At 39.8% G+C, this 27,046-nt stretch overlaps 1 protein-coding gene across 2 annotated transcripts; it reads left to right on the top strand.

The window, feature by feature from the left end:
• The first annotated feature begins 11 nt into the window (after positions 1-11).
• PSMA5 (proteasome 20S subunit alpha 5) lies at positions 12-26,246 on the top strand. Of its 2 annotated transcripts, XM_082687525.1 has the most exons (9): positions 12-191; positions 5,865-5,931; positions 13,063-13,189; positions 15,472-15,539; positions 16,892-16,999; positions 17,142-17,200; positions 17,762-17,864; positions 18,884-18,970; positions 25,993-26,246. In XM_082687525.1, the coding sequence occupies exons 1-9, from the start codon at positions 163-165 to the stop codon at positions 26,068-26,070; spliced, it is 726 nt and encodes a 241-aa protein (XP_082543651.1). In that variant the 5' UTR covers positions 12-162; the 3' UTR covers positions 26,071-26,246. The 2 variants fall into 2 exon arrangements, with proteins under 2 accessions (XP_082543651.1, XP_082543652.1); XM_082687526.1 differs by lacking the exon at positions 5,865-5,931 and having other exon boundaries at positions 39-191.
• Positions 26,247-27,046: the final 800 nt, after the last annotated feature.

Consider the following 27,046-nt stretch of genomic DNA (forward strand, 5'->3'; position numbering starts at 1 on the left):
AGGAGACAGGTACAGGAGGGCGGGCTGAAGGGGTCGCGGGCGCACGCGCAATTGGGAGCCGGGCCTCGATTCCGAGGTGGTGTGGGCGAGTTGGGTGTTGGTGGACTCGTGTTGGCCCTCGAAAACCCCGCGTAGCCGCTGCAGCCCTCTCCTTCCCTCGCCATGTTCCTCACTCGGTCTGAGTACGACAGGTCTGTGCGTTTGGGGGAAATGGTGTCGGGGTTGTGGGTGGCCAGGACTGGGGCCCGGTCCCGACCTGGGTTCTGCCGTGTCATGGGGCGCCCCAGGATCCCGAGTCTGGCCCGGCCTGGGGATCTCTTGCCCTCCCTAGCTGTCCGCAGTGAATCTCCAAGCTAGACGCTCGCCAGGTCCTATCGCTGCGTCACTGCTGGGTTCTGACTCGGTGTCTCGGTGCGGAAGCGAGAAGCTCCGCTTTGTGCTTGGGGAAGAAGTCTGAGGGGGCCGGGACTCCGACCTTTAACCCGGAGAAGTCCAGGGGTCACCCTCTCCCCTGTTTATCATTTCGTGAGGCGTTATGACTGCTTTTTTAGAAAATGTGAGCGTGTTGCCTGGAAGAAAAAGCAACTGGAGATTCTTTAATGGTTTTCATAATTTCAGCTCCCCTTTCCTTTAGGGTTACAACCTCGTTTTCCGTTTCTTAGTCGTGGAAATAGAGCAGCCTATTCTTTGATTGAGATGGAGGAGGGCATGCTGGGATGTATACTTTTTGCAGAAGCGCCAAGACATTCTCAGTTTTGCACAGGTAGAATGTGGAGTCTGATTTTACAGGAACTGGAATTCAGAGTGGTTCTCAGAAGTTTCCTCATCACGGTGATTCCACTAGCTTTTCTCATTCTTTAAGAAGCTTGTAGCAAGTTAGTTTGTGTGTGTTAAGGCCAGATCTGTTTTCGAAATTAAGGTTCTGAGATTTTTTTTTTTTAAACACACTTTTCAGGGGTTGGGAATGCTGCGTAATACTAAATTGTACATATTTATGCCGTAGGCATTTTTACTTTCAGTTTCTGCTTTGGTCAGTTAGGTTTTCACATAACTATAAAAGTTTTGGGGCTCCTGGGTGGCTGTTAGTTAATCCACTGCTTTCCGCTGGGGTCAGGATCCCAGGAGAGCACCACATCTGGCTTCTTGCTCAGCGGGGAGCCTGCTTCTCCCTCCCTCTTTTTCCTGCTTGTGCTCAATTTCTCTCTGTCAAGTAAATAAATAAAATATTTTTTAAAAAACTATAAAAGTTTTGTGTTTGTGTTTTAAGCTAGGAAAGGCAGATTTTTCTTTCCTCCTAGGTGCTTAGAAGCTGCATTTCTTTGTCAAAGTATACTTTGACCCTGTCAAAAGTTTTATCGCTTGGAACTACCATTTCTTTTCTTTTCACCTTTTTACTGACTTTTATAATTTACATGTCAAGTTTTATTTATTTTTTAAAGATTTTATTATTTGACAGAGAGAGAGCACAAGTAGGCAGAGCAGCAGGCAGAGGGAGGGGGAGAAGCAGGCTTCCTGACAAACAGAGAGCCCAATGTGGAACTAGATCCCAAGACCGTGGGATCATGACTTGAGCTGAAGGCAGATGCCTAACTGAGCCATCCAGGCTCCCCATATGTGAAGTTTTAAAACTGATAACTTTTCCTACTGTCGTATAAAATAACTATTAGTATTCTTCCCAAGTATTAAGAAGAATCATCTTTGGGTGCCTGGGTGGCTCAGTGGGTTAAAGCCTCTGCCTTCGGTTCAGGTCATGATCTCAGGGTCCTGGGATCCAGTCCCGCATCGGGCTCTCTGCTCAGCAGTGAGCCTGCTTCCCCCTCTCTCTGCCTACTTGTGATCTATCTCTCTGTCAAATAAATAAATAAAATCTTTAAAAAAAAAAAAAGAAGAAGAAGAATCGTCTTTGGGTAATAGAATTTTGAGTTAGGGTGTGTATGATAAAAATTGTTTTTCTTATCAAAAGGCCTTTATTAAGGTTTTGTGATCCTTAGCATCTTCAAGGACTGCTTTGTGTTACTCATTTTTGTATCGTCCCAAGAACGCCTAAAGCACAGCTTTTTTACATTCACTTATCTGATACACTTGAATGCTTGCTGTATACAAGGCTCTGTTTTCTAGTTGTTGGCCATACATCAGTGAACAATATCAAGATCTTTGCTCTTGTATGGGAGACTGTCTTTTTTTTTTTTTTTTTTTTTTAAAGATTTTATTTATTTATTTGACAGAGAGAAATCACAAGTAGATGGAGAGGCAGGCAGAGAGAGAAAGAGAGGGAAGCAGGCTCCCTGCTGAGCAGGGAGCCCGATATGGGACTCGATCTCAGGACTCTGAGATCATGACCTGAGCCGAAGGCAGCGGCCTAACCCACTGAGCCACCCAGGCGCCCGGGAGACTGTCTTTTAAAGAACTGTTTACAAAAATAACTAGTGTGAGTCAGAAGTGTATTCATGTCATTAGAGAAATTCAAATCAACAACTAAGTTCTGTTGAGGGAGATTGCATTCAATATTAGGGATCATTGAAAACTTTAAAAAGGAGCTGATATTTACAGTGAGTCTTGAGAAAGAGTAAGATTTTAATAAATATAGACTGTGAGAGTCAATAGTTTTGAGGCCAAGAATGTAGGATGAACAAAGGAGGGACAATGGGAAAGCACTGCACGTTTGGGAAAATTCTGTTCTGTACGGCATATATGATGTATGCATGGGAATGGTGAACTATGGAAAAAACAGGTTGATGCTAGATATTGAATGGTTTTTTATGTGTGGTTAAGGAGTTTGGGTCTTACTCTTTCGGCAACCATGTGCTACGTTTTTTATGTGTGGTTAAGGAGTTTGGGTCTTACTCTTTCGACAACCATGTGCTACTATTTTCACTTTAAGAAGTTACAGAATCATAATTGTGTTTTGCAGAGATTATCTGACTGGAATAGAGGAAAGAGTGAGTCAATACCAGTTAGAAGGCTATTGTAATAGGTGAAAGGTAATGAGGGCGTTGAGAATGAAAGAAGAGTGTTGAGTTACTATGTGGGAGGAATTGATGTAACTTGGCATATTGTTAATATGGGAGATGGGAAGAAATGAGTCAGATCATTCAGAACTTTCTAGCTAGGGAAACTGGGAGATTGGAGATGTTTTAAAATAAAAATGAAATAGGAATGGCAGGAGATGGAACTGATTTTGCAAGGATGGCTGGATTTAAAGAGATAATTCAGGTTGGTGAGCGTTCAGTGCTAATAGGATATCCAGGTAAAAATGCTTAGGAGGCATTTAAATTAGCCAGGGAAGTGTCCAAACTAGTAATAGAGATTTGAAAGTAGTTGGTGCTTAGTGTAAATGAAATAACTCCGGGAAACAGTAAAGTTTGAGTAGAGGGCCAAGAGCGGAGTGCATGTTAGGATGTAGTGCTTGAATTGGAGTGAAAATACTGTATTTGCATAGTACTTTACACATTACAAAGTTCTTTCCTACTCCATGCAATTCAGTATTAACCTGTGACAGGGCCAGCATAGGTTTTGGTTTTGGTTTTTCATTTGAGTTAAAGCTAGTTGCAGAACTAAAACTTAATTCCAGGTCTTCTGTCCTCACTTTTCACTCAGTGATTTTTAAAAATTGTTCCTGTGGCGCCAGGGTGGCTCATTTAATTAAGCATCTGACCAGGCTCAGGTCATCATCTCAGGGCTCTGGGATTGAGTCCTGAGTCAGTTCTTCCTCTCAACATGGAGGAGTCTGCTTGTTCCTTTCTTCTCCCTTTCCCTTTGGTCCTCCCTCTGCTCATGCTCTCTTTCTCTCTCTAAAAAATAAATTTTTATTTTTTAAAGTTGTTCTTTACAGTTCATAACTTTTTTTTTTTTTTTAAGATTTTATTTATTCATTTGATGGAGAGAGAGCACAGGCAGGGGGAGCGTCAGGCAGAGGGAAGAGGGGGAAGCAGGCTCTGGAGCCCCATGTGGGGCCAGATGCCAGGACCCTGGGATCGTGACCTGAGCCAAAGGCAGATAACTTGGCAAAATTGACTTAACTTATTTAATACTCAAAATAATCCTATGAAGTAGCATTTTAAGAGTTCTGGCGCCCTGAGTTCTGGACTTTTTAAATGACTTCTGGGGCAAGGGGGATGCTGGGATTGTGGGATTCTCCTTTACCTTCTAATTTAACCCAGGCTAATAATTCCCAGAGGCAGTATAGTGGAATAGTTAAAAGCTTGGACTCTAGTCACATTGCCTAAATTCTCAGTCCACTTCTGCTTCTTCTTCTTCTTTTTTTTTTTTAAAGCTTTATTTATTTATTTATTTATTTGACAGAGAGATTGCAAGTAGGCAGAGAGGCAAGCAGAGAAAGAGGGAAGGAAGCAGGCTCCCTGTGGAGCAGAGAGCCCTTTGCAGGGCTCGATCCCAGGACCCTGGGACCATGACCTGAGCTGAAGGCAGAGGCTTTAACCCACTGAGCCACCCAGGCGCTGCCCCCCCCCTTTTAAGATTTTTATTTATTTATTTGACTGAGATCACAAGTAGGCAGAGCAACAGGCAGGGGGAGGAAGGGAGGAGGAAAGCAGGCTCCCCGCTGAGCATAGAGCTCAATCCCAGGACCTTGAGATCATGACTTGAGCAGAAGGCAGAGGCTTAACCCATTGAGCTACCCAGGCGTCCCTACCTCTGCTTCTTATATGCTGAGTGACTTTGAGCAAATTACTTAACCTCCATGTCTCAATTGTGAGATAGTATCTATCTTAAAATGCTACTTCATAGGATTATTTTGAGTATTAAATAAGTTAAGTCATTTAGAGGTTTATAACAATGCCAGGCATGTAGTAGATATCCAGTAAATGTCAACTTAAATTATTACCTGTTTTATATTTGGGGACATATATAAATATTTTAAAGAAAGTTTTTGCTAAAACAAATTTGAAAATGCTGTATTATATATTATATCACATGTTATAAAATCCAAACTCCATAAACCAAGGATCATAACTCTTTCAATTCATTTATTCAAGTATTTTTGTAGTATCCATGTGTGCTGAAAACTTTTATAGCTAAGACCATGGCTGATGCCTCTTCTGCATCGTGATTTCCAAAAGGATAGAGCGAAAAAAGGTGGGGAAGTGTTTGGGAGAAAAAAGAAATCTGGCATATAATTGGTATAAATATGTATGGAATAAATAAACTAGCTTAGGCTTTAGTAACTGCACGTATCTCAGTCTGTTAAGATACCAATCCTGATTCATACAAATAAATAGGGAAATGTACCTACAACTGACTTTTACTAAAAAGTAAGATATTAACAGCAAATGTATGTAATGGGAAGAGGATAAGGATAAATGCTAATTTTCTTGGGAATTGCCTGGCAGTTTGGGGGCATGAATTTGCTGAAGGAATCGCAGATTGATTCAGGGTTGAGGCAGAAGGTCACCTGTTCTCATTTGACCAGTTTGAAGTCTCTGGGAGTAGGACAGAAGTATTCCATACATAGGTTCCATTTTCTTGAAAAGCTGTTAATGTAGGGCGCCTGGGTGGCTCAGTGGGTTAAGCCACTGCCTTCAGCTCAGGTCATGATCTCAGGGTCCTGGGATTGAGTCCCACATCGGCTCTCTGCTCAGCAGGGAGCCTGCTTCCTCCTCTCTCTCTGTCTGCCTCTCTGCCTACTTGTGATCTCTCTCTGTCAAATAAATAAATAAAATCTTTAAAAAGAAGAAAGAAAGAAAAGCTGTTAATGTACAAAAAAATAGCTACAGTTTGTTGTGGGCAAAGGAAAATAATGACAATATGCACATCTTTAACCATTTGAGCTAGATGTCAAGGAATTTGAGTTTCATATGTCTATGCTTATTTTTTCTGACAATTTTTAATCCTTTTTTAAATTATAGGGGCGTGAATACTTTTTCTCCTGAAGGAAGATTATTTCAAGTGGAATATGCCATTGAAGCTATCAAGGTATAGTATCAAGTGGCAAGTTTTTGAAAATTCATGGCAACCTAATGCTTTGCTGGCAGAACATTTGGAATAAATGTGTTTTAGGTATTTTTTTAGAAAACATTATCTCCCTCTAACCAAATACTAATGATTTTATTTTTGATTTTAAAAAGATTTTGTTTATTTATTAAAGAGAGAGCACACACACAAGGTGGGGGAAGGGCAGAGGAAGAGGGAGGAGCAGACTCCCCACTGAATAGGGAGCCCTACAATGGGGCTTGATCCCAGGACCCTGAGATCATGACCTGAGCCACCCTGGCACCCCTACTAACCATTTTAATAGCAATTTCCATCTCATCCCTAAAACCTTTTGAACAGGTAACTGCTTCATAATTATGTAGCTTTTTCTCAGTGGGGCTGAGACACATGCTTGTGTTCATAATCTTCTTGGCTATAAAGAGAAGAGTATAGAAGTCTAGAGTTAGGTCCTGGGAGATACTTTGAACAAATCCTTTGATCACCTGTGTTCTTATTAGTAAAGTGGATTTGTATGGGGCACTTTTAGGAGTAAATAAAAGATGTGTCTTGTTGTCTAGTAACAAAATCAAATAGTTCCAACCAGTGTTAAGAAAATTAGTAAGTAAGCTATCTATACTTAAAGTTAGTTATCACATGGGATGTGCCTTTGTTGAATTATGGATAATCTAAATTCTGATACAGATTGTCCAGGGTAAGGTCCAGCGTCAGTATTTTTAAGGACTCCGTCAGTGATTCTGATATCTAGCAGGTGTCTAGTCCAGCCCTTTACCCTGTGCTTCAATCATTTTGCATCCCCAAATAGTCTCTATTTGTAGAGTCCTGGTGATAGAACATTTAAACACAAGATGGCTCATTCTGTTAGAAAACAGTTCATAATGGTTAAGAAATTTACCCTTGTATTGAATGAAGAGTCTAGCTTCCTGAAGTTTCCTTCATTTTGCCCTAGTCTTGCCCTTGAACCATACAGAATGTTGAAACCTCCAAAGACAGTTCCTTGCATAATTGAAGAGAGCTACTGTGTTTCTCTCTAAGTTACCTGTTTTAGAAAGTATGTATGGTTGTATGAGAGTCTGGAAAAGGGCAAAAGAGATTTCGATTAGTTGAAGACATAGAAATAAAAGTGGATGCACTATGATAGATGGTGGGACAGAAAATGGTGGGCCAGCTACAAGTGCCTGTCCCTGTTTCTGATCATGTTTGCCCTATATTGAAACCGTACAGTACTGTGAAATACGAAACCATCATAATTCCAAGCTGTAGCATTTATTTTGAGCCTCTAAAGACAACATTCCCACCCAGATGTGCAAACCAAGAATAATCCTCAGGTTTTTAGGGTTTCTCTTTTAAGCTCCCTACTGCTAGTGATTTCCAGATTGCTTAAAGATAATTAGATAGCATCCGATCTCTAGCCCTCTGTTGGACTAAGATAGAAATAGCCATGTGGCCCTTAATAGATGTGACTTAACCTGTGTGAAAATTCAGGCTCTTTGGTATTTAAACAACCTGGTTGTTGCCTTGACAACTTAGAGTTGCCAGTGAGAAAGCAATTTGATAACCTTAAGTATTCAGCAGTATGAAAGGAGCTAGAGAAATGACTAAGAATGGCTGAGAAGTAGAAATTATCGTTGGGGGTGCTGTATGAATGGCATGGGTGAGATACAGCCAGCAAAAGTGGAAAAAATTGCCTTAGTAGGTTTTTTGGGGGAAGGAAGGATGATCTGTGGCAGTATCAAAATTACCGTCTTATATGGAGCATCTGATTATTGGTCACTATGAGTTGTTCTTAAAAAAGTACTGCATAGAATCAGTTCAAATGTTCTCTCACTCCCTTCGTTTTCCTCATCTCCATCAAGGGGCAGGATGAAATTTGGGCAAAACTGTAATACCGAAACATCTGGGGGTAAATGTTAAAAAAAGAATCTTGATTTTGATATATTTTATAAAGTAGACTGTCTTGAAAGTATTAACTCTTTCTTGGAGGGATGCTTAGGAAGTTATTTAAGTTGGAGGCCGAATTGAACAGGTTGAGAATTTATCCTCGTAATATGATAATGATTCATCCACAAAATAATTATAGTACCCAGGGACTACTAACATTTTTGACCACATAATTCTTTGTTCGGGGACCATCCTGTACAAGGTAGAATGTTCAGCAGAATCTCTGTCCTCTACCATTAGATGCCATTAGCACTCACATTTCCAGCTGTGACAACTAAAAATGTCTCCAGACTTTGCCCTCCAGACAGATGTCCTTTAGACATGGTAAAATGGGCCCACAGTTGAGAGCAACTCTGCTAGATATAATTTGAAAGTAGGTATGAATACTGTCCTGCTCTGTTCAGTTGGAGACAAAAGAGCAATATACAGTACATAAATCAACTAGAGAGCAACTAAGTGCCACATTAAATTCTCTGATAATATTTTCGGATTAAAAATTTTATTCTTAAGGCATACCTGTATGTAGTTTTAGAGTCGAAAGATAAAATGATTATATAAACTCTGTAACAAAAACAGCAATCCCTGAGGACTGCCCCCTTTACCTTCAACTTCCTTGAGGCAACACTTTGAAGTCTTTCTGCTGATAATTTTCTTGGCATTTACTTCTGTATTTCTAGCACAGACTCACATATTTTGTTTTGTTTTGCTTAGGCATTATCCACAGACAGGAGAATGATGATTTCTGCCCCTAGTGACACACATAGAGAAACAGAACCACCCCCCACACACACAATTTCCTTCCGGGGTGGTGGTAAGGCAACCCACTCTATATCATATATATCATAATCTTGTGAGATCATTAGTCAACATTTATATCAGTATGACTATGTAAATGCTGCTCACAGCTGAAGCCATTTTTCCATTTCTCCACAGTTTTTTCCTGAGAGTGGAGAATTCTTTTTTTTTAAATTTGCTTAATTTAATATATGCATATCATAAAATCATCCCTAAAGTCTCTCTAGGTAATATATATCTTCTCAAAACATCCAGGCACAATAAATATCCTATTAAAGATTTTTAAATAGGGGTGCCTGGGTGGCTCAATTAGTTAAGCATCCATCTCTTGATTTCAGCTCAGGTCATGATCTCAGGGTGGTGGGATCAAGCCCCAAGTCAGGCTTTGCATTCAGAGTCTGCTTGAGATTCTCTCCCTCTGCACCTCCTCCTTCTTGCATGTGCACACTCTCTCTTTCTCTCTCTCTCTCTCAAATAAATAAATAAATCTTTTAAAAAAGATTCTTAAAAAATCTTTGAGCCTTCTCACCTGCTCCAGTCTGGACCAGTTCTTTGAGCATACTGCATAGCTGTATACTCAGGATATTCTGTCAACATCATCCTGGGGATTCCTTGTTTTGTTTTGTTTTGTTTTTTTAAGATTTTATTTATTTATTTGACAGAGATCACAAGTAGGCAGAGAGGTAAGCAGAGAGAGGGGGGGAAGCAGGCTCCCTGCTGAGCAGAGAGCCCCATGTAGGACTCGATCCCAGGACCCTGAGACCATGACCTGAGCCGAAGACAGAGGCTTAACCCACTGAGCCATCCAGGTGCCCTCTATTCCTTTCTTTAAGGATTTTTTTGAAAGATTATATATTTGAGAGAGAGGGGTAGAGAGTGAGCAGGGGGAGAGGGAGAGAATCCCAAGCAGCCTCCCTGCTGAGTGTGGAGCCTGAGGCAGGGCTCACTCCCATGTGCTAAGTTCTTGACCTGAGCTGAAATCAAGGAGTCAAGACACTTAACTGACTGAGCCACCCAGGCACCCCAAAGATTTTATTTAAAAAAATTATATTTATTTATTTGAGACAGAGAGTGTGTGCGCACTAGTGGGGGAGGGGGAAGGGCAGAGGGGGAGGGAGAAGCAGACTCCCCCACTGAGCAGGGATCCCAACATGGGGCTCAGTCCCAGGACCCCAATTTCAGGACCCGAGCCAAAGGCAGACTTAACCAACTGAGCCACCCAGGCACCCCAAGGATTTTTAAGGGGTTTTTTTTTTGTTTTGTTTTTTAATTTTTTTCCTTCTTGGGCTGGTTAGATTCTTTCTTTCCTCCCTCCCTTCCTCCCTTTCTATTTATTTAATCCCTACTACACCCAGTGTAGGGCTTGAACTCACAACCTTGAGATAAGGAGTTGCATGCACTTCCAGCTGGGCCAGCCAGGTACCCCTAACTGGTTAGATTTTTTTAGAGCTGTGTTTTTCAAGCTGCAAGTGTTGACCCATTAGTAGTCATGGAAGTCAATTTAGTAGTTTGTGGAAGCATTTCTTTTTGAGTGGAATAGAACAGGAGATATCAGAATGCCTTGCTCATAGTTCTGGTGAGTGTTTTATTTTGTTTTTTTCCATGTTGTTTCTGTTATATTTATTTGTATCCTTTTGTGTGTTTTGATCATGATAGGATAGGAAATGTATTTCTTAATGTAGAGTTTGTAGATTTCAAAAAGTTTGAAAACCACTGCTCTAGAGAAAACTGCCCTTTCTCATTTCATGCCTAAAGGGTTTCAGCTACTAGCTTCTGAGAGCCAAATGGGGAAAGAAGGCTGAGGTTCTTAATATTAAGCTTGTCAATTTTTACTTAATGCCCCTGTTCCCACTCTAATCTCCTGTTTTTGACTGTTCTTAGTGTCCTGCAATCCAAAGACCATCCTGTTTTACACTCTCCAGAGTCTTCTACAGGAGTTGGGGTGGAGGCCATCTTCCAGCTTTATAGCATAGGGGAGGGGATCTGGAAATCTGTTTCTTAGGTAGGCATGGAACTGATGCTGCAGTTTTTAGTTCCTCTGATTCTATTTCCACAGGTCCTTGTTACCACTGTTTCCTTTTTGGAGGTTTCTGTGATACAAATTAGGTTTTTTCTTGATTTCCTTTACTACTGATTTAGGATTCAGAATTCTCAGGTCTGCTCAGTAAATTACCACCAACCAATCTTTTTTTGAAATTTTGTTGCTATGTCTTTGCCCATTTTCTTTGTCCTAGTATATTTTTTGTACATCCCTCACCCCCACCATCCTTTAATCTTGTACTCTTGCCAGGCTGGGGGAAGGAGTAGAGCTTATGGGAGTTTTCAGTCTACAACTTTAACTAGAAGTATGAACGCTCATTTTTTTTTTTTTTACAAAAAATTCTTTAACAGTTCATCTCCTATAGTTATGCATATAAACACCAATTAAGAAAATACATAATGGGCGCCTGGGTGGCTCAGGCAGTTTAAGCATCTGTCTTCGGCTCAGGTCATGATCTAAGGGTCCTGGGATCCAGCCCCATATTGGGCTTCCTGCTCAGCAGGGAGCCTGCTTCTCCCTGTCCCTCTCCTGCTCCCCCTGCTTGTGTTCTCTCTCTGTATGTCAAATAAGTAAATAAAAAAATCTTTAAAAAACTGAATGAACTCTTAAAAGAACAGTGAACTTAAAAAAAAAAAAGAAAATATGTAGTAAAAAGCTGCTATATACATTTAAAAACAGTTAAAAAGGACTATGTATTTGAAAAATAATACATCTATGTATGAGACATGATCAGTGTGCAGACATATTAAACGTGTTATGCATATTGATTCATGGAATTCTTTGGACTCCTTTGCAATAACAGGTTCCAGGAGTCTGGTGATTGCACTGGCAGGGAATGCTTTGTAGAACTAACTAAATAATAATGGTAATTCAGAAGAAAGAGCGCATTTAGTCATCGAAGGCTTTATAAATGGTGGGTGGAATTTGGATAGGCAGAAGATTGTATTCCAAGAGAGAGAAGGCATGAGCAGAGTTGCAAAGGTAGTAGGAGATAATATGGCATGAGAAAGTGGGTTGGGTTATACCTGGTGGATTTTGTTGGAGAATAATGAATGATAAAGTTGAGGGGGAGGGGCGCCTGGGTGGCTCAGTGGGTTAAGCTTCTTTGTTCGGCTCTGGTCATGATCTCAGGATCCTGGGCTCTCTGCTCACTGGGGAGTCTGCTTCCCCCTCTTTCTCTGCCTGCCTCTCTGCCTACTTGTGATCTCTCTCTGTCAAATAAATAAATAAAATCTTTAAAAAGAAAAAAAAAGTTGGGAGAGAAAAGTGAGATTAGGTTTTGAGGGCTGTGGAAGCTTATGTGGAATTTATGTTACAGGCAATATAGGGAGATGTTAATTCTTCAGAGAAGAAGTATAATGAAAAGAGCATTTTATTAAATCAGTCAGGCCATAACATGAAATATACATTAAGAGAGAGATTAAGTTGGGGAGCCTAGGTAGGAGGCTATTGAAGTAATCCTGGCATAGAAGAAGAATGACTAAATTTGTTACTCCTTTATTATATGCCAGACACCATTTTAAGCCTTTTATATATTAATACATTTACTCTTCTTGATGTGTTTTACAGATAAAGAAATAGACATAGAGGGATGGTGATTAAGATGGTGTCATGGAGATGGGAGATGAAATTATCTATATTGTGAACTGCTAGTGACCTCAAAAGATTACTATTTGGGGCGCATGAGTGGCTCAGTGGCTTAAGCCGCTGCCTTCGGCTCAGGTCATGATCTCAGGGTCCTGGGATCGAGTCCCGCATCGGGCTCTCTGCTCAGCAGGGAGCCTGCTTCCTCCTCTCTCTCTCTCTGCCTGCCTCTCCATCTACTTGTGATTTCTTTCTGTCAAATAAATAAATAAAATCTTTAAAAAAAAGATTACTATTTTTACATTGGTGGTGGTATTTGTGTTTCTTCTTTCTTTCTTTTTTTTAAGTACATTACTTTTCTGGAGGTTATGTTATACATTTGAGGAATACTACCTTTTGGGATAGGTCAAGATAGCAGAGCTGGAAAGAAAAATATTAGAATTTTACTACTTTTTCCCCACTATGTTTAGAACTTTAGAATCTGCTCCTTCAAAATACTGGCATTAAAGTTGATAATTTTCCAGATGTTTTTAAGAACTTGGTGACCTTTCTCTTTAGAAGAACAAAATTCTATAAATCAGTGCTCTCACCATTGATAGGAATAGTACATTACTTATTAGGGTGCTGCTTATTCTTTGCATACTAGATATACTGATTGAAGCTTTTATCTTGTAAAGTTATTCAGAGAGATTCCTGGTGAGTATGTGAGACGGTTCTTTGACCTGTATGTGATAACGTAATGCATTTCTTTTCAGCTTGGTTCTACAGCCATTGGGATCCAGACATCAGAGGGTGTGTGCCTAGCTGTGGAGAAGAGAATTACCTCCCCACTCATGGAGCCAAGCAGCATTGAGAAAATTGTAGAGATTGATGCTCACATAGGTAAGCAGTAAGGGAAAGCTGATCTGTAGGATCTGGCTTGGGTTAATTAGTCGTCTTTGGTGTTCCAAGGGAGATGTATTAGATGAACATCTTATCTCCTTGTTAACTATTATTTTTCAGATAGTAGGCCAGTGTGCGTAATATAAGAGTAGGAAGCAGTTGTAGAGCTCACTTACCCCCAGAATTAAGTCAGGGAGCCTTCAAATTTAGACTTGGCAAATGTGATGGTTGTTAAACTATGTCAAGGTTGAATCATAGGCCAGGTCCTTATGAGATGGTTGGGTCTTCAGTAATGCATAATGTTAGTCCTGGTAAGAAACCACCAGGAGCAGAAAATTGTGTGGAAAACTAGAGGTCTCTGCTGAAAAGAAGAATTCTTAAAGATCTTTGGGGTGACTAAGGTTCAGAGAGCATAAGAATATTAGACTGAACAGATCAGTTCTCTTCCTCTGTTTTGAGATTTATCTTTTTACTCCCTGCCACCCCCTACTCCCCCACCCACTCCCCAGCACTAATTTTCTTGGTGTCTGTTTAAATTCCCCTGCCTTAGCTTCTGGCATCACTGTAGCATTACAGGATGAGTAGTTCTCATTATTTATAGCATGGCATTTTAGTTGGCTGTCCAGATTTTCTTAACCTACTAGTCATCTTATTAATGAAACATCAGTAAAATAATGACTTGAAGGCCTCAGAACCAAATGCCATGGTGATTCTGGGAGCTCCACATTATTTCTTTCACAGACAGAGAAACAGATTTAGTCTTTTAAGATTAGAACATTGTGGCTACTTCAGGTCACTTGTCTTTTGGAGATAGATCAGTGTCACTTCATTCAGCAAATTGAGAACCTAACTATGTGCCAGATATATGTTAGTCAGCAGGGATACAGAGAGAAATGAGACTTAGTCCTTGTCTTTCAGAAGCATACAACCGAATAGTGGAGGTAAACATGTAGATAAGTAAATGCAACTGAGTGATATAGGTAGCATTAAGAAAGGCTGTGGTATGTGTTTAGAAGGGGTACAGAGGAGGAAATAATTAGTTTTGTCTTGGGCCAGTGGTAGTGGGTATTCAGAAAAGTATTCCGTAATGGTGAAGATTGAGCTGAGCTGAACTGCAAAAGATCAGGAAGTGTTCACCAAGTGAACAAGTGTCTGGAGATAGAAGGGACACACTCTGGTTAGAGGGAATGGAAATGAGCAAACCCTTGATGGTATAAAATGTGGAATACGCCGGCACAAGCAATTTTGGTATGACTGGGAGGTGGACTGTAGCAAGAAGTGAGTCTGGGATCAGATAGTTGGACATTCTTACCATGCTAAAGAGCTTGAACTTGATCCTTTTGCTCTGATGAGAAAGATTTTAAGCATTGAGGTAATATGATCAGGTTAGTATTTTAGAAAGACCATTCTGATAGCAAGGTTGCAGGTAGAGTGAAGAGGGCTGAGACTAAATGTAAGGAGATCAGGTAAGAAATTTGCTTTAGTCCACATGGAGATGATGAGAGGTTTAACCAAAATGATAGCCAGAGAAGGGAGAAAGTAAGGATTAATGCCAGACATGCTAATTTGATAGACACTGAAAGAATTTGAGATCTAATTGGTTGTGCGGGCCAAGGAGTTTAGAAGGGAACAAACTTGATTTGAGTTGGTGGTATATCCAAGTAGATATATTAAGGGAGTCATTTGGCTTTATGGGGTTTGAAATGTGAAAGCAAGGCTTAGGCTGGAAGTGCAGATTTTTGAGTCATGGTGTATAAAGTAAAAGCCATAACCTTGGTATCTTGGACCGTTAGACAAACTTTTCTTTAGATTACTTGGTTTCTCTTTGGTCAGGGAGGTAAAAAGCTTTTGATTTTATCCTAGGGTCTTCTACTATAGGTCATAGTGAGATGGCTTTTTAAATTTTAATTTCTTCTGTTAGGATGTTATTGTTTACTTAGTTTGAAAGTGCATTGTGGTCTATAAAGAGTGCTGAAGGGATGTTTAAGGATGTAATGTGTGGAAATTCATGTTCGATTGGCTGTTCTTCTCTGTCTTCTATCTTAAAAATATTGAAGTTCTATGTTATTGTGGATTGTTTTTGAAATTTATTTGTAATATAATTGTACTTGTATTCAGTTCAGATAATCAAATAATTTCCCATTTTTATCTCTTGGGTATATTGCTGTGGGATTGCTAGGTGGCTGTCGTGGTTCCATTCCAGTATTTTAGTATTTCCTGAGTGGATGAAAGAGTCCTGCAAGGATTTGGCCCCCTAGGTCACTATTGCTTTTACATTGCAGGTTGTGCCATGAGTGGGCTAATTGCTGATGCTAAGACTTTAATTGATAAAGCCAGAGTGGAGACACAGGTAAAATTAGCATCATCTCTCCTTTTTCCCATGATGCTTGAGTTCTTTCTTTAATGATGACATAGCTGCCTGAGCTGTATTGCAGGTTATCTGTGTTAATATCAGATGTAGCTCTTGGGAATGATTTTGGGTAGAATCCCTAGTTTATAAGTTTCTGAGGCTTGGAGTCTAGCCATCCAACCATTGAGGCTTTAAGGAAGCCCTGGCAAATAGTGCTAACAGTCTCTTGCTTCTTTTTTGATTTGCCTTATATAAAGCAAGCTTTGCACTGCATTCTGTTCCCTAATTGACTTTCTATGGGAGCACCGTAGCAGGAAGTGAATGTAGCTAAGGGATATTCTACCCCAGCTGCCTTTGGTGCTGGGCTTGAAAATAACAGCTCTCCTATTGCAAGTAATGTTATGTACCAGGTGACAAGTACTGATCAGGAAAACTGATACTCTGCTTGGAGAGTAGACCAGGAAGGGAAAAAAAAAATACCTGATTTGTTAACATTTTTTACACTTATTTTCAAGTTTTCTGTCAGTACTTATAGAAAAGTAAGTCATTAATTTAAACACCAGTATAATGCTGACCCAGGGTCTTTGGGGGAAAGTGGCACTTAGCCGTTAGCATTCACTTTAGTGAAAAGACCAAGCTTGGTGCTGCGAGGCATTAACTCTGTTTTTCATTGGAATAATCCTCTAGTCTGTCGTTGCTTAGAGTCCTTTTGATCAGAGTTTATTTTCAGAGCTATTTCTCTTCCTTTCATGTAGTCCCGAGCATTCAAGTTTAGTGTTATGGAAAACACAATGGAGTTGAGCATTCAGTTTGCAACCATCGTTCACAGGGATGTGTGTAGTGAGGTGGAGGGCTGCTTTAATGCTTCTCTTATTTAAAAGGTAGAGAGCATTTAGGGGCGCGTGAGTGGCTCAGTCGGTGAAGTGTTCAACTCTTGATTTCAGCTCAGGTCTTGACCTCAGGGTTGTGGGGCATCGTGCTCAGTAGGGAGTCTGCTTGAGATTTTCTCTCCCCTTCTGTCCCCCACTGCACGTGCTCCCGTGCTCTCTCTCTCTCTCTCTCTAACTCTCTCAAATAAATAAATAAATCTTTTTTTTTTTTTTTTAAGATTTTTTATTTATTTATTTGACAGAGAGAAATCACAAGTAGATGGAGAGGCAGGCAGAGAGAGAGAGGGAAGCAGGCTCCCTGCTGAGCAGAGAGCCCGATGCGGGACTCGATCCCAGGACCCTGAGATCATGACCTGAGCCGAAGGCAGCGGCTTAACCCACTGAGCCACCCAGGCGCCCATAAATAAATCTTTAAAAAAAAAAAAAGAGGAGGAGGTAGACCATGTTTTGCTCTTCTTCTAGAACCATTGGTTCACCTACAATGAGACAATGACTGTGGAGAGTGTGACTCAGGCTGTGTCTAATCTAGCTCTTCAGTTTGGAGAAGAAGATGCAGATCCAGGTGCCATGGTGAGTGTGGTGTTTGTGTCATGTTTTCTTGCTGTTCTTAGGGACTTAGGACATTTGTTCTCTAAACAAACCTTTCCCAGCGCCTCTCACCACTTACTTCAATAGCCAGTTATCTTAATACCTCTTGTTTTTTCGGTTCTAGTCTCGTCCCTTTGGAGTAGCACTGTTATTTGGAGGAGTTGATGAGAAAGGACCCCAGCTGTAAGAATAATTTGCCATTTTTCCTGCTTCTTTTCTAGTAAAGTTAATTTTAATTTAGGATGGGGACTGGTTGTTCAAATCAACTGAGAAGATTATTGTAGAATTACAAAAAATGAAGGGCTTCTAACTCTAAAGTTCAGTGATTGTGTGCTGCTTATACTAAGGCAAATTTGGGGAGTCTATAAAGAGCTCCCCCTGTTGGCACCACTGCTAATGCTGGAAAGAATTAAAAGTAACTTGGTTACTATAGTCAGGTTGTATTTTAGAGCTTTGATTTAGAATGTTGATTTGATCCTTATCCTCAGATATTTAGAAAGGCATACGTGGGTGCCATATTTAGATCTCCTATACTGCTAAATATCTGAGGAATTTATTAGTTTAAACACTTTTGAAAAGATCTGGTTTCCTCAGGCACAGAATGTCTTTTGGACCCGTTCCTCAGTATTTCAGTGGTTTTCTGGCCGCAGGGCCAAGCATTTATATTCCTTAGTGAGATGTTTATTTCTTAAAATGCCACCACTGTTCAACATTTTAATCCCCTTCTCTTGGGGGGTTTTGCAGGTTTCACATGGACCCATCTGGAACCTTTGTACAGTGTGATGCTCGAGCAATTGGCTCTGCTTCAGAGGGTGCCCAGAGCTCCTTGCAAGAAGTTTACCACAAGGTAATTGAGCACTCACAACTTTAATTTTATTATTATTTTTTAAATCAAGGTATAATCTACATACAATAAAATGGGCAGACCTTAAGAGTTCATTTCTAGGAGTTTGACAGTTCTATCTACCCTTATAACCACCACTTAAAACAAGATGTAGAACACTTCTCATTTCCTGAAATGTTTCTCTCTCCAGTCACCCTCTTCCTCCCTGGTAACCATGTTTACCACTAGAGATTAGGCTTGTCTGCTCTTGTCATTTTTATAAATGCAGTCATACAGTTTGTATTTTGTGTTTGCCCTTTTTTGTTCAATATACTGTTCCATTCATGTTTTTGCACTTATCAGTACTTAATGCTGAGTGGTATACCATAGTATGGATGTACCACAGCTTGTTTATCCTTTATCTTTACAGCTTTACTTAACACTTGTATTTCCTAGTCTGGCTCTGGAAGCAAGTAGGCATTTGGCACTTTTTATCTTATGGGATGAGAGGGCTTAGTTTTGGGGAATTCATTGTGTTTGAGGACTGCCATACTTATTATTCTCACAGTTCACACATCCATCAACCCCTGGTAGTTTTGATTTTATATGTAGAAAAAATTTATGTGTAGAAAAATAGGGTTTCATGGGTTTAAAACGGTACAAGAACAGATTTGCTAACCAATGAGCTACCTTTTTAGATCATTTGGGAATTCTTATTCATAGGATATTCCCAATATTATCTTGCTTCGATTATTAAAAGAAGATAACTACATAAGTGTAGCCCTTTCTGCTTCTTCAAAGGTCCCTTACATGAAAGTTGGTGGCTTTAATCTGGTTCAAAATAGGACTTTTTCCCCCCTGTGAATAAATGTATTGTACTTATTGACTGTTTACTTGAATTGTAGAGATTCTTGTCATGCAATCTACTTATTAAGCGGCTTGATTTATTATTTGCTAAGTCATTTCTTCAGGGAACTATAGGGGAAATCTTTGAAGGAAAGCAGAATTATAATGGTTACACTTCTTACCCTTTTTGTTTCAAGTCTATGACATTGAAAGAAGCCATCAAGTCTTCACTCATCATCCTCAAACAAGTAATGGAGGAGAAGCTGAATGCAACTAATATAGAGGTATTTTTCTCTTCTGTTGTTTTTTATTTATATATCATAGTTCCCATTGCTGAGGTTTGAATGGATGGAGATAATCACATTTTTATATGCTTGGCCCTTTAGAAGTTATTACTATCCTTTGAATAAATGGTAACAGCAGAAGCCAGAACTGGATGAGTTAAAGACTGGAAGGGAGGTGGACAAAACATGGATGTCCTGCTTTCTCAAGGATTTACTGTCCACAGAATGCAGTATTAAAGGACTTTTTTGTCTTTTTAAGGATGATAAAAGACTTGAAAATACTTTCATAGACTGAGAAGAAACTAGTATATAGAAAAATGTTAAAAGAAGCAAAAGCAGGAATGTCTGCGTGGCTCAGTTGGTTGAGCATCTGCCTTCAGCTCAGGTCATAGTCCCAGGGTCTTGGGATTGAGTCCCACATTGGGCTCCCTGCTCATCTTGGAGTCTGCTTCTCCCTCTGCCTTCTGCTCCCCCTGTTTGTACACGCGCTTGCTCGTGCGTGCTCTTTCTCTCTCTGACAAATAAAATCTTAAAAAAAAAAAAAAAGAAACAAACAAACAAAAGCAGAGGTTAAATAGTGATCGAAAAGTTCTAGAAGAGGGAAGCCTTAGTACAAATGATGGAGTTGATTTGGAAGAGTAGACTCATTCAGGTTTATATTGAATACCCATTATATGTCCAGTATTATACTAGATGCCCAGGGATACAGACACAGAAACTCCAGTTCCCATTCAGGGTAGTATACTATGTAATCTGGGGAACACAGAGATAATAACAGCTTGTGGCACTTCTTCTATAATAGTGGTCAGAATGTATTGCCACAAGAACATGTAACTTACACTAGAACATTAGGAAAGCTGGCTGGAAGAGGTGATGCTAAAGAAAAGAAGACAAGGGTGTTCTGAGAAGAGGCAAACAGCTATGCACAAAGGCTCAAAGCTGTAAAATAACATTGTATAGAAAAGGAATTTTTTTTTTTTTTTTTTTTTTTTTAAGATTTATGTGTGTATTTGAGAGAGTGCTTGCTCAAGCACAAGAGAACACCATGTGGGGAGGGGCTGAGTGAAAGGAAGAATCCCAAGTGACTCCTTGCTGAGCAGGGAGCCCAGTGATGAGGGGCTCGATCTCACAACCCTGAGACCAAGACCTGAGCCAAAACCAAGAATTGGACACTTAAAATACTGAGCCACTCAGGTGCTCCTGTAAAAGAGATCTTTGAGGGTTTTCTGACTGTTGGGTGTGAGATAAATGTGAGGTAGTGAGATAGTTGGAGATGATGTGACAGTTGTGGACCAGATTCTGAGTGCCCTTATTTAGGATGCTAAAAGTAGATGGGAGGAAAGGAGGTATAGTGCTGAGTAAGTTTGGGCAAGTTTGCAGGTGACTTGGGAATAAGTTAGGGTAAGTTTGCAGGTGACTTGGGAGAGGGATTCTGTATTTCCCTCGTGATTGTTTACATCATCTGCTCAGGATGGGTGAGTGCAACAGTGAAATTAAGGTGAATGGGAACTGTTTGGAAGAATCATTATGGATAAGGAAAAAGGAAGACAGGGATGAGTAAAAGGGTTGCTGGGCTGTATTAAAATACTAATGGAGAAAAAAAAAATTTTTTTTTAATTAAAAATAATTTTAAAAAATTTAGTGGAGGCTGGAATCATCCAACAGATACTTATAGAAAGTCAGGATAGTAGGCATAGTATGTATGTACATTATATTTCAATTAGACAGAATTTTTAAAGGCAGTGCAGCTGTAATCACAAATCCGTAATTAAACCAATCAGCACTTAACCAGGACATTTGTCAGAAGTACTTAGCATAGACTTAGATAATGTATGTTAGGGTTAATCCCTGGTAGAGGATTGCTGGTTCAGGGCCTACGAATGTCTCTCCAATAGAGCCAGCTTCCACAGGCTGCAGTGGGAGGAGCAAATTGGATGCCAAAACAGAAGCTAGCCTAAAGGTCTGAGTGGAGTTGGAGAGAGGGCGGGGAGTAGGAGGGGTTGCTCTTTGAGCAGTAATGGGGAGAGGAAGGGTTTAGAATGGAAATGGAAAAATTTACTACATAAATACTGTTTTTTCACTTTCTTAGCAGAGATTTTTATTTTTTTTTTATGTCAACATTTTTTTTTTTTTTTTTTATCAGAGGGGCGGGGAGAGAGCGAGCACAGGCAGACAGAATGGCAGGCAGAGGCAGAGGGAGAAACAGGCTCCCTGCTGAGCAGAGAGCCCGATGTGGGACTCGATCCCAGGACGCTGGGATCATGACCTGAGCCGAAGGCAGCTGCTTAACCAACTGAGCCACCCAGGCGTCCCATCTTAGCAGAGATTTTTAAATACTTTCCCTTGGCAACCTCTGAGACGACCAAGTGCAGCAAATGCAGTGATACCCCTTCCTAACCCTGAGGAGGGTTTTTGTCATTTCCTTTCTAGTACTTAGTGTTTCTTGGTACTTAATGAGTTAGGGTCTTGGCATTTTTCTAAGACTATCCCCTTCCCACCTCAGAGTAGTTCAGACGTAGCTCTGTTGATTTCACAATGAAGGTTCTGAGGCCTGTTTGGTTCACCTGAAACTGCATAGATTTTTAGCTCATTCAGTTTCAGTGTTTCTTTGAAAAGAACATCAGAACATGAGAACATCAGAAGTGTCTCCTTCATGTTTTATCATTAACTATTCCCTAACTATAATCCCTGACTATAGTTTTTTCACATTAAAACAAAAGGGCACTTTGACTTGTCCAAGATAATTTACTCCACCAGTACTCTTGATGTTTCTAAATCTGGCTGTCCATCAGTCTTTGGAAATGAGGCCCAGAAATCTGTAGTTTTGAAGTCTCCTTGGATGAGTCTAAGGGTCAGTCATTTGGGAGCCATTGCTCTAGAGCCCATCTGTTTCATCTCTTTTAGGGCCCTTCTCCATCAAGTTGTCCCTTGGATCTCCAGCCTTTCCTTCTCTACAAAAAAAATTTCCAAGTGGCATCTTTTTCAGAAAACAAAACAGGGGCATCTGGGTGGCTCAGTAGGTTAAGCATCTGCAGCTCAGGTCATGATCCCAGGATTGAGCCCCACATTGGGCTCCCTGCTCAGTGGGGAGCCTGCTTCTCCCTCTGCCCCTCCCCCTGCTTGTGCATGAGCTCTCTCTTGTTCTCCCTCTCTCAAATAAATAAAGTCTTAAAAACAAAACAAAATCCACTTTCGTTAACTCCTCTACCTAGTATCTTGTCTTAAAAAAAAAAATCAACTTTGTTGAGATACAGTGTATAGTCTGTAAAATGCAGTACTATTTAAACTTTAAATGTACTATTTTAAGTACACAGTTCAGTGAATTTTAACAAGCACATAATCTGCCACCTCAATTAAGGTATAGAACATTTCTGTCATCCCAGAAATTTTTTATGTCCCTTTTTAAATCCATTCCTTTCTACTGATCTGCTTTTTGTCCCTATAGATTTGTTTTGGGTGTTCTAGAGTTTCATATAAATGGGTTACACGGTATGTGCTCTTTTGTGTCTAACTTCTTTCACTCAGCGTAATGACTTGAGATTCAGCCTGTGGCTGTCAGTAGTCTGTCACATTTTATTGCCAAACGCTATTCCAATCATCCTTTTTTGTAACCTTTATTGCTAGGTCTCTTCCCAGCAGAACCTTAGGTTCATTGTGCTCACTGCTTCCCTCCATTTATTCCTCAATCGCTATCATTTGTTTCTGTTCTTAATAGTTCCTTGAGACTGCTCCTTGCTAAGATAACTCCTTTTTGTCATATTTCATGGTCACATTTTAGACCTATTATTTGACCTGTCTGAAGCAGACTTCTCAAATTTTTGACAATTCTAAAACGAAACATTCATTATCTTTCCTGAAAACCATTTCATCTTCTTGTCTTTCTAATGCTGGTTGATGACACCATCAGTGTACCTGCCATTCATAGCAGAAACCTAGAAGATTCTGGCTTTCTCCCTTTTACCTTTACTGAATTGTTCTCTTCACTGTTTTTGCCTACTTTTCAGTAACTCTCATGTCTGTGCCCGCTCTCCATCCCTACTTCCGGTGCCTACTTTTGTTCAGGCACTCAGTGTTCTCCTGCCTTGTATATTTTCAGAGGTTTCCTAACTAGTCTTCCTTCCTATAGCCTTGCCATCCTTCATTTCATTCCATTTCCCACCTCCCTGCATTGTGCTACTGAAGTTGATCTTCTAAACCACGTATCTAGTCTAGCTTGTTCTCCACTTAAAAACATCTTTTCTGACTTCTAGTCCACAAGATGAATTCCAAGCTTCTTTCATGATGAAATGATTTACAGTTCTTAAGTCATAATGTTTAATCTGTTAGGCACCTTGCTAAGCATTTTGCATGTAATTATCTTTTTTAATTTACACAGCAACTCTCCAAGGTTGGTATTCCTATTTCCATTTTACAAAATAGGAAACTGAGCTTTGAGAGGGTAGAATCATGCCCTAAATAACAGAATTGGTAAGTGGAAGAATCAAAATTTGAACCCAACCGTGATTTGGGGTCCTATACCAAACCAGAATATACCAGTATAATACATTGTCTTTCCTACTCCTCCTCCCCATTTTATCTCACCCCATATGCGATCTCTGCTCTAGCCATTCAGAATTATTTTGTATTATAAATACATCATCTTGTTTTATGCTTTTATGCATTTATACATTCAACCTGACCTTCTGCTCGTCCACTTTAAGACATAACTCAAGGGGGCACCTGGGTGACTCATTCGGTTAAGCATCTGACTCCTGATTTCAGCTGAGGTCATGATCTCAGGGTCATGAGATTGAGCCCCACTTTGGGCTCCCTACTCAATCTGCTTGGATTTGTCTCTCAGTCTCTATCCCTCCCTCCACTCGCTTGTGCAGGCACCCCCCCCACCCCTGCCAAAGTTTAAAAAAAAAAAGACACACAACCTAAAAGCTGCTTCTCTTTGAAATCTTCCTTGACTTCCCCTAGGTCACTCCTTTGTGGCTCTACATATGCTTAGCTCTGTTATAACATCTAACATTGAAAGCATTTGGCACCTGGCACCCTTAGTAAATAAAGAAATTTTCTTCATCTTCGCATCCCTAGTGCCTAATACAATTGTAACTAGTGCACAAGTGCTTAATAATTATTAATTGGATCAGTGAAAGAAAATATGTCTTACCTATCTCACAGAGCTTGTGATTTCGTTTTGTTGGTGTTTTTTGTTTTGGATTGGTTTGGTTTTTATAGATTTATTTATTTGAAAGAGAGAAAGTGTGTAGAGGGGATTGGAGGGAGAGGGGAGAGAGAGTCTTAAGCAGACTCCCAGCTGAGCAAGGCCCCCATGGGCCTTGATTCCACAACTCATGAGATCATGACCTGAAAATAATAAATATCATATAATTGGATTGTGCTAATTCTGGCAATTTTCAAATTATATTAAATATCAATAATGAATATTACCAAAAATGCTCTAGTATGTTTAATTTTAAGGTCTAAAAAAAAAAGGCAACATGAGGACATGACATTTAAAACGAACAAAACAGCTTTTTGGCAAATGTGAAGTGGCACCTATTGCTCAATATTGCCCCGACACATGGGAACTGTGTTATCAGCAGAGGTGATGGAAGTATTGGTTGTTTTAGCTAAATTTGAAACTAACCATCTTCTAACCCTGGTCTTTTATTGCTTAAATAGATTATATCTAAACTGTTATTATTTTTATCATTATTATTATTTTTTAAAGATTTTATTTATTTATTTGACAGAGAGAAAGAGATCACAAGTAAGCAGAGAGGCAGGCAGAGGGAGAGGGAGAAGCAGGCTGAGCAGAGAGCCCGACATGGGGCTCGATCCCAGAACCCTGAGATCATGACCCCAGCTGAAGGCAGAGGCTCAACCCACTGAGCCACCCAGGTGCCCCTAAACTGTTGGTTATTATTAATATCTGTCAATCACAACTGATTTCCTATTGTCAGTGTTAGTGGAATCCTTTCATTTTCATGGCCATTCCTTTTATTTTTTATTTTTTTAAAAGATTTTAAAATTTGATTTAAATTTTAAATTTAAATTTAAGGAATAAAATTAAGGAATAGAGAGAGAAGCAGGCTCCCTGCCTTTCAGGGATCCCTGTGCAGGGTTTGATTCCTGGACCTTGGGATCATGACCTGAGCTGAAGGCAAATGCTTAACCGCCTAAGCACCCAGGCGACCCTCATGGCCAGTGGCTCAGTGGGTTAAAGCCTCTGCCTTCGGCTCAGGTCATGGTCCCAGGGTCCTGGGATCGAGCCCCACATCGGGCTCTCTGCTCAGCGGGAAGCCTGCTTCCTCCTCTCTCTGCCTGCCTCTCTGCCTCCTTGGGATCTCTGTCTGTCAAATAAATAAATAAAATATTTAAAAAAATAATAATAAAAAAAAAAATAAAAAAAAAAATAAAAAAAACAGAACTTTGCTGTTAAGTTGCCTTATGAACAATTTTAGAGAATACAACATACCTAATAACAATAGTTATTTAGTACTTACAGTGTTCCTAGGCAGTGTTGTAAGCACTTACATATATTAACACATTTAATCTTCACAGCTTCTGTATAAGTGCTATTATCATCCCCATTTTTCTGTTGGAAATTGAAACACAGACTGTCCAAGAAACAAAGGTCTCACACACACAAGGTTCACTTGCAAGTGGGTAAACACACTTTAATATATTTCTAAAGAAATCATTAATGGAAAAACGTAGTAACCCTGTGTAATTTGTTGCTGCTTTTCTGATCCTTGTTGAAGTAACTTGAAAAAATGACAATGATGCCAGGTGTTTGGTTAACTATTATGTGGTAAGTTAACCTCAAAATAGAAAATTTGGTCAATAAAAAGTTTTATTTGGGAGTCAGAGAGCTATTTTAGGAACCTACGGTGGGAAAGGATATCCCTGGGACAGCAGATCCCTTAGTTCCTAATGAACAGCGGCATCACTAACACAGCTTCCTCCAGACCTGGTGCTATGTGCAGAGTAATTGAGCCCAGCTCATTAACTCTTCTCTGCTTTCTTTCCAGTTGGCCACGGTGCAGCCCGGCCAGAATTTCCACATGTTCACAAAGGAAGAACTTGAAGAGGTTATCAAGGACATTTAAAGAAGCATGAGCCTCAGAACTTCTCTGGGACAATTTCAGTTCTCCTAAATGCTTTTAACTTTTAATTTCAGCTCCTGTTCTTGGAAGATCTCCATTATATGTGCATTTTTTTTTTATGATGTCTGTACATAAAGGCAGTTCTGAAATAAAGAAAAATTTAAAATTTGTTAATAGACTATTCTCTTCTAATGCAGTCTTTTGTTTGAAATGCTCATGTTAGGAGGCAAAGAGGATAGTGGTATTAATATCCCTATTCTAAGTGGTATTAATATCCCTATTCTATCAGAGTGTCTATTCTAAAAGCTAATGTTTGTCTACAACAGAATCAACTGTCTCACAAATCCCTTGGTGTTGGCAAATGAACTCAAGCTAGTCCAGCTCCTCCCAGAGATACATACCACTGTGAACCCATTTCAGACCTGTAGTTTCTCTTGATTAAATAGGTACTTTTGCTGCTTTTCTTATATGAAGGAGATGTTAACAAATTGACCATGAAAAACACATTTTGAGGGTTAGAGTTAATTAAGCTAACTACAGTGTTGTCCCAGTTCTTGTGTCTTAATAGAGAATTTGAAAAGAGATTTTCATTTTTAATGAGGTTAACTACAAAAGCTGCCATTTTATGACTCATTGAGATTATTTAAAGTATCAATCTATTGGAGCCCCCAAAATGGCCATATGAAGTAGATATCATTATCATACTTTAACAGATGAAGAATCTAAGGGTATATGTCCATAGACACAGAAAATTAAGCTGTGGGACTTGAACTCAGATTTTCTGGTTTCATATCATCAACTCTTGATTTTATAATGCCAGGTCCTTGGATCCTATACACCTAGTGAGTAATAGGGAAATCTCATTGAAATTTGAAATATACCAGCGCTATCTACAACATGGCTAATCGACGCTTAATGACTGAGCCTCCCAGGTGCCCCAAATCCATATATGGTTAAGGCAGAATTGATTGCATATTAT

Source organism: Mustela nivalis, assembly GCF_964662115.1.
Source record: "Mustela nivalis genome assembly, chromosome: 10".
NCBI classification, from domain to species: Eukaryota; Metazoa; Chordata; class Mammalia; order Carnivora; family Mustelidae; genus Mustela; species Mustela nivalis.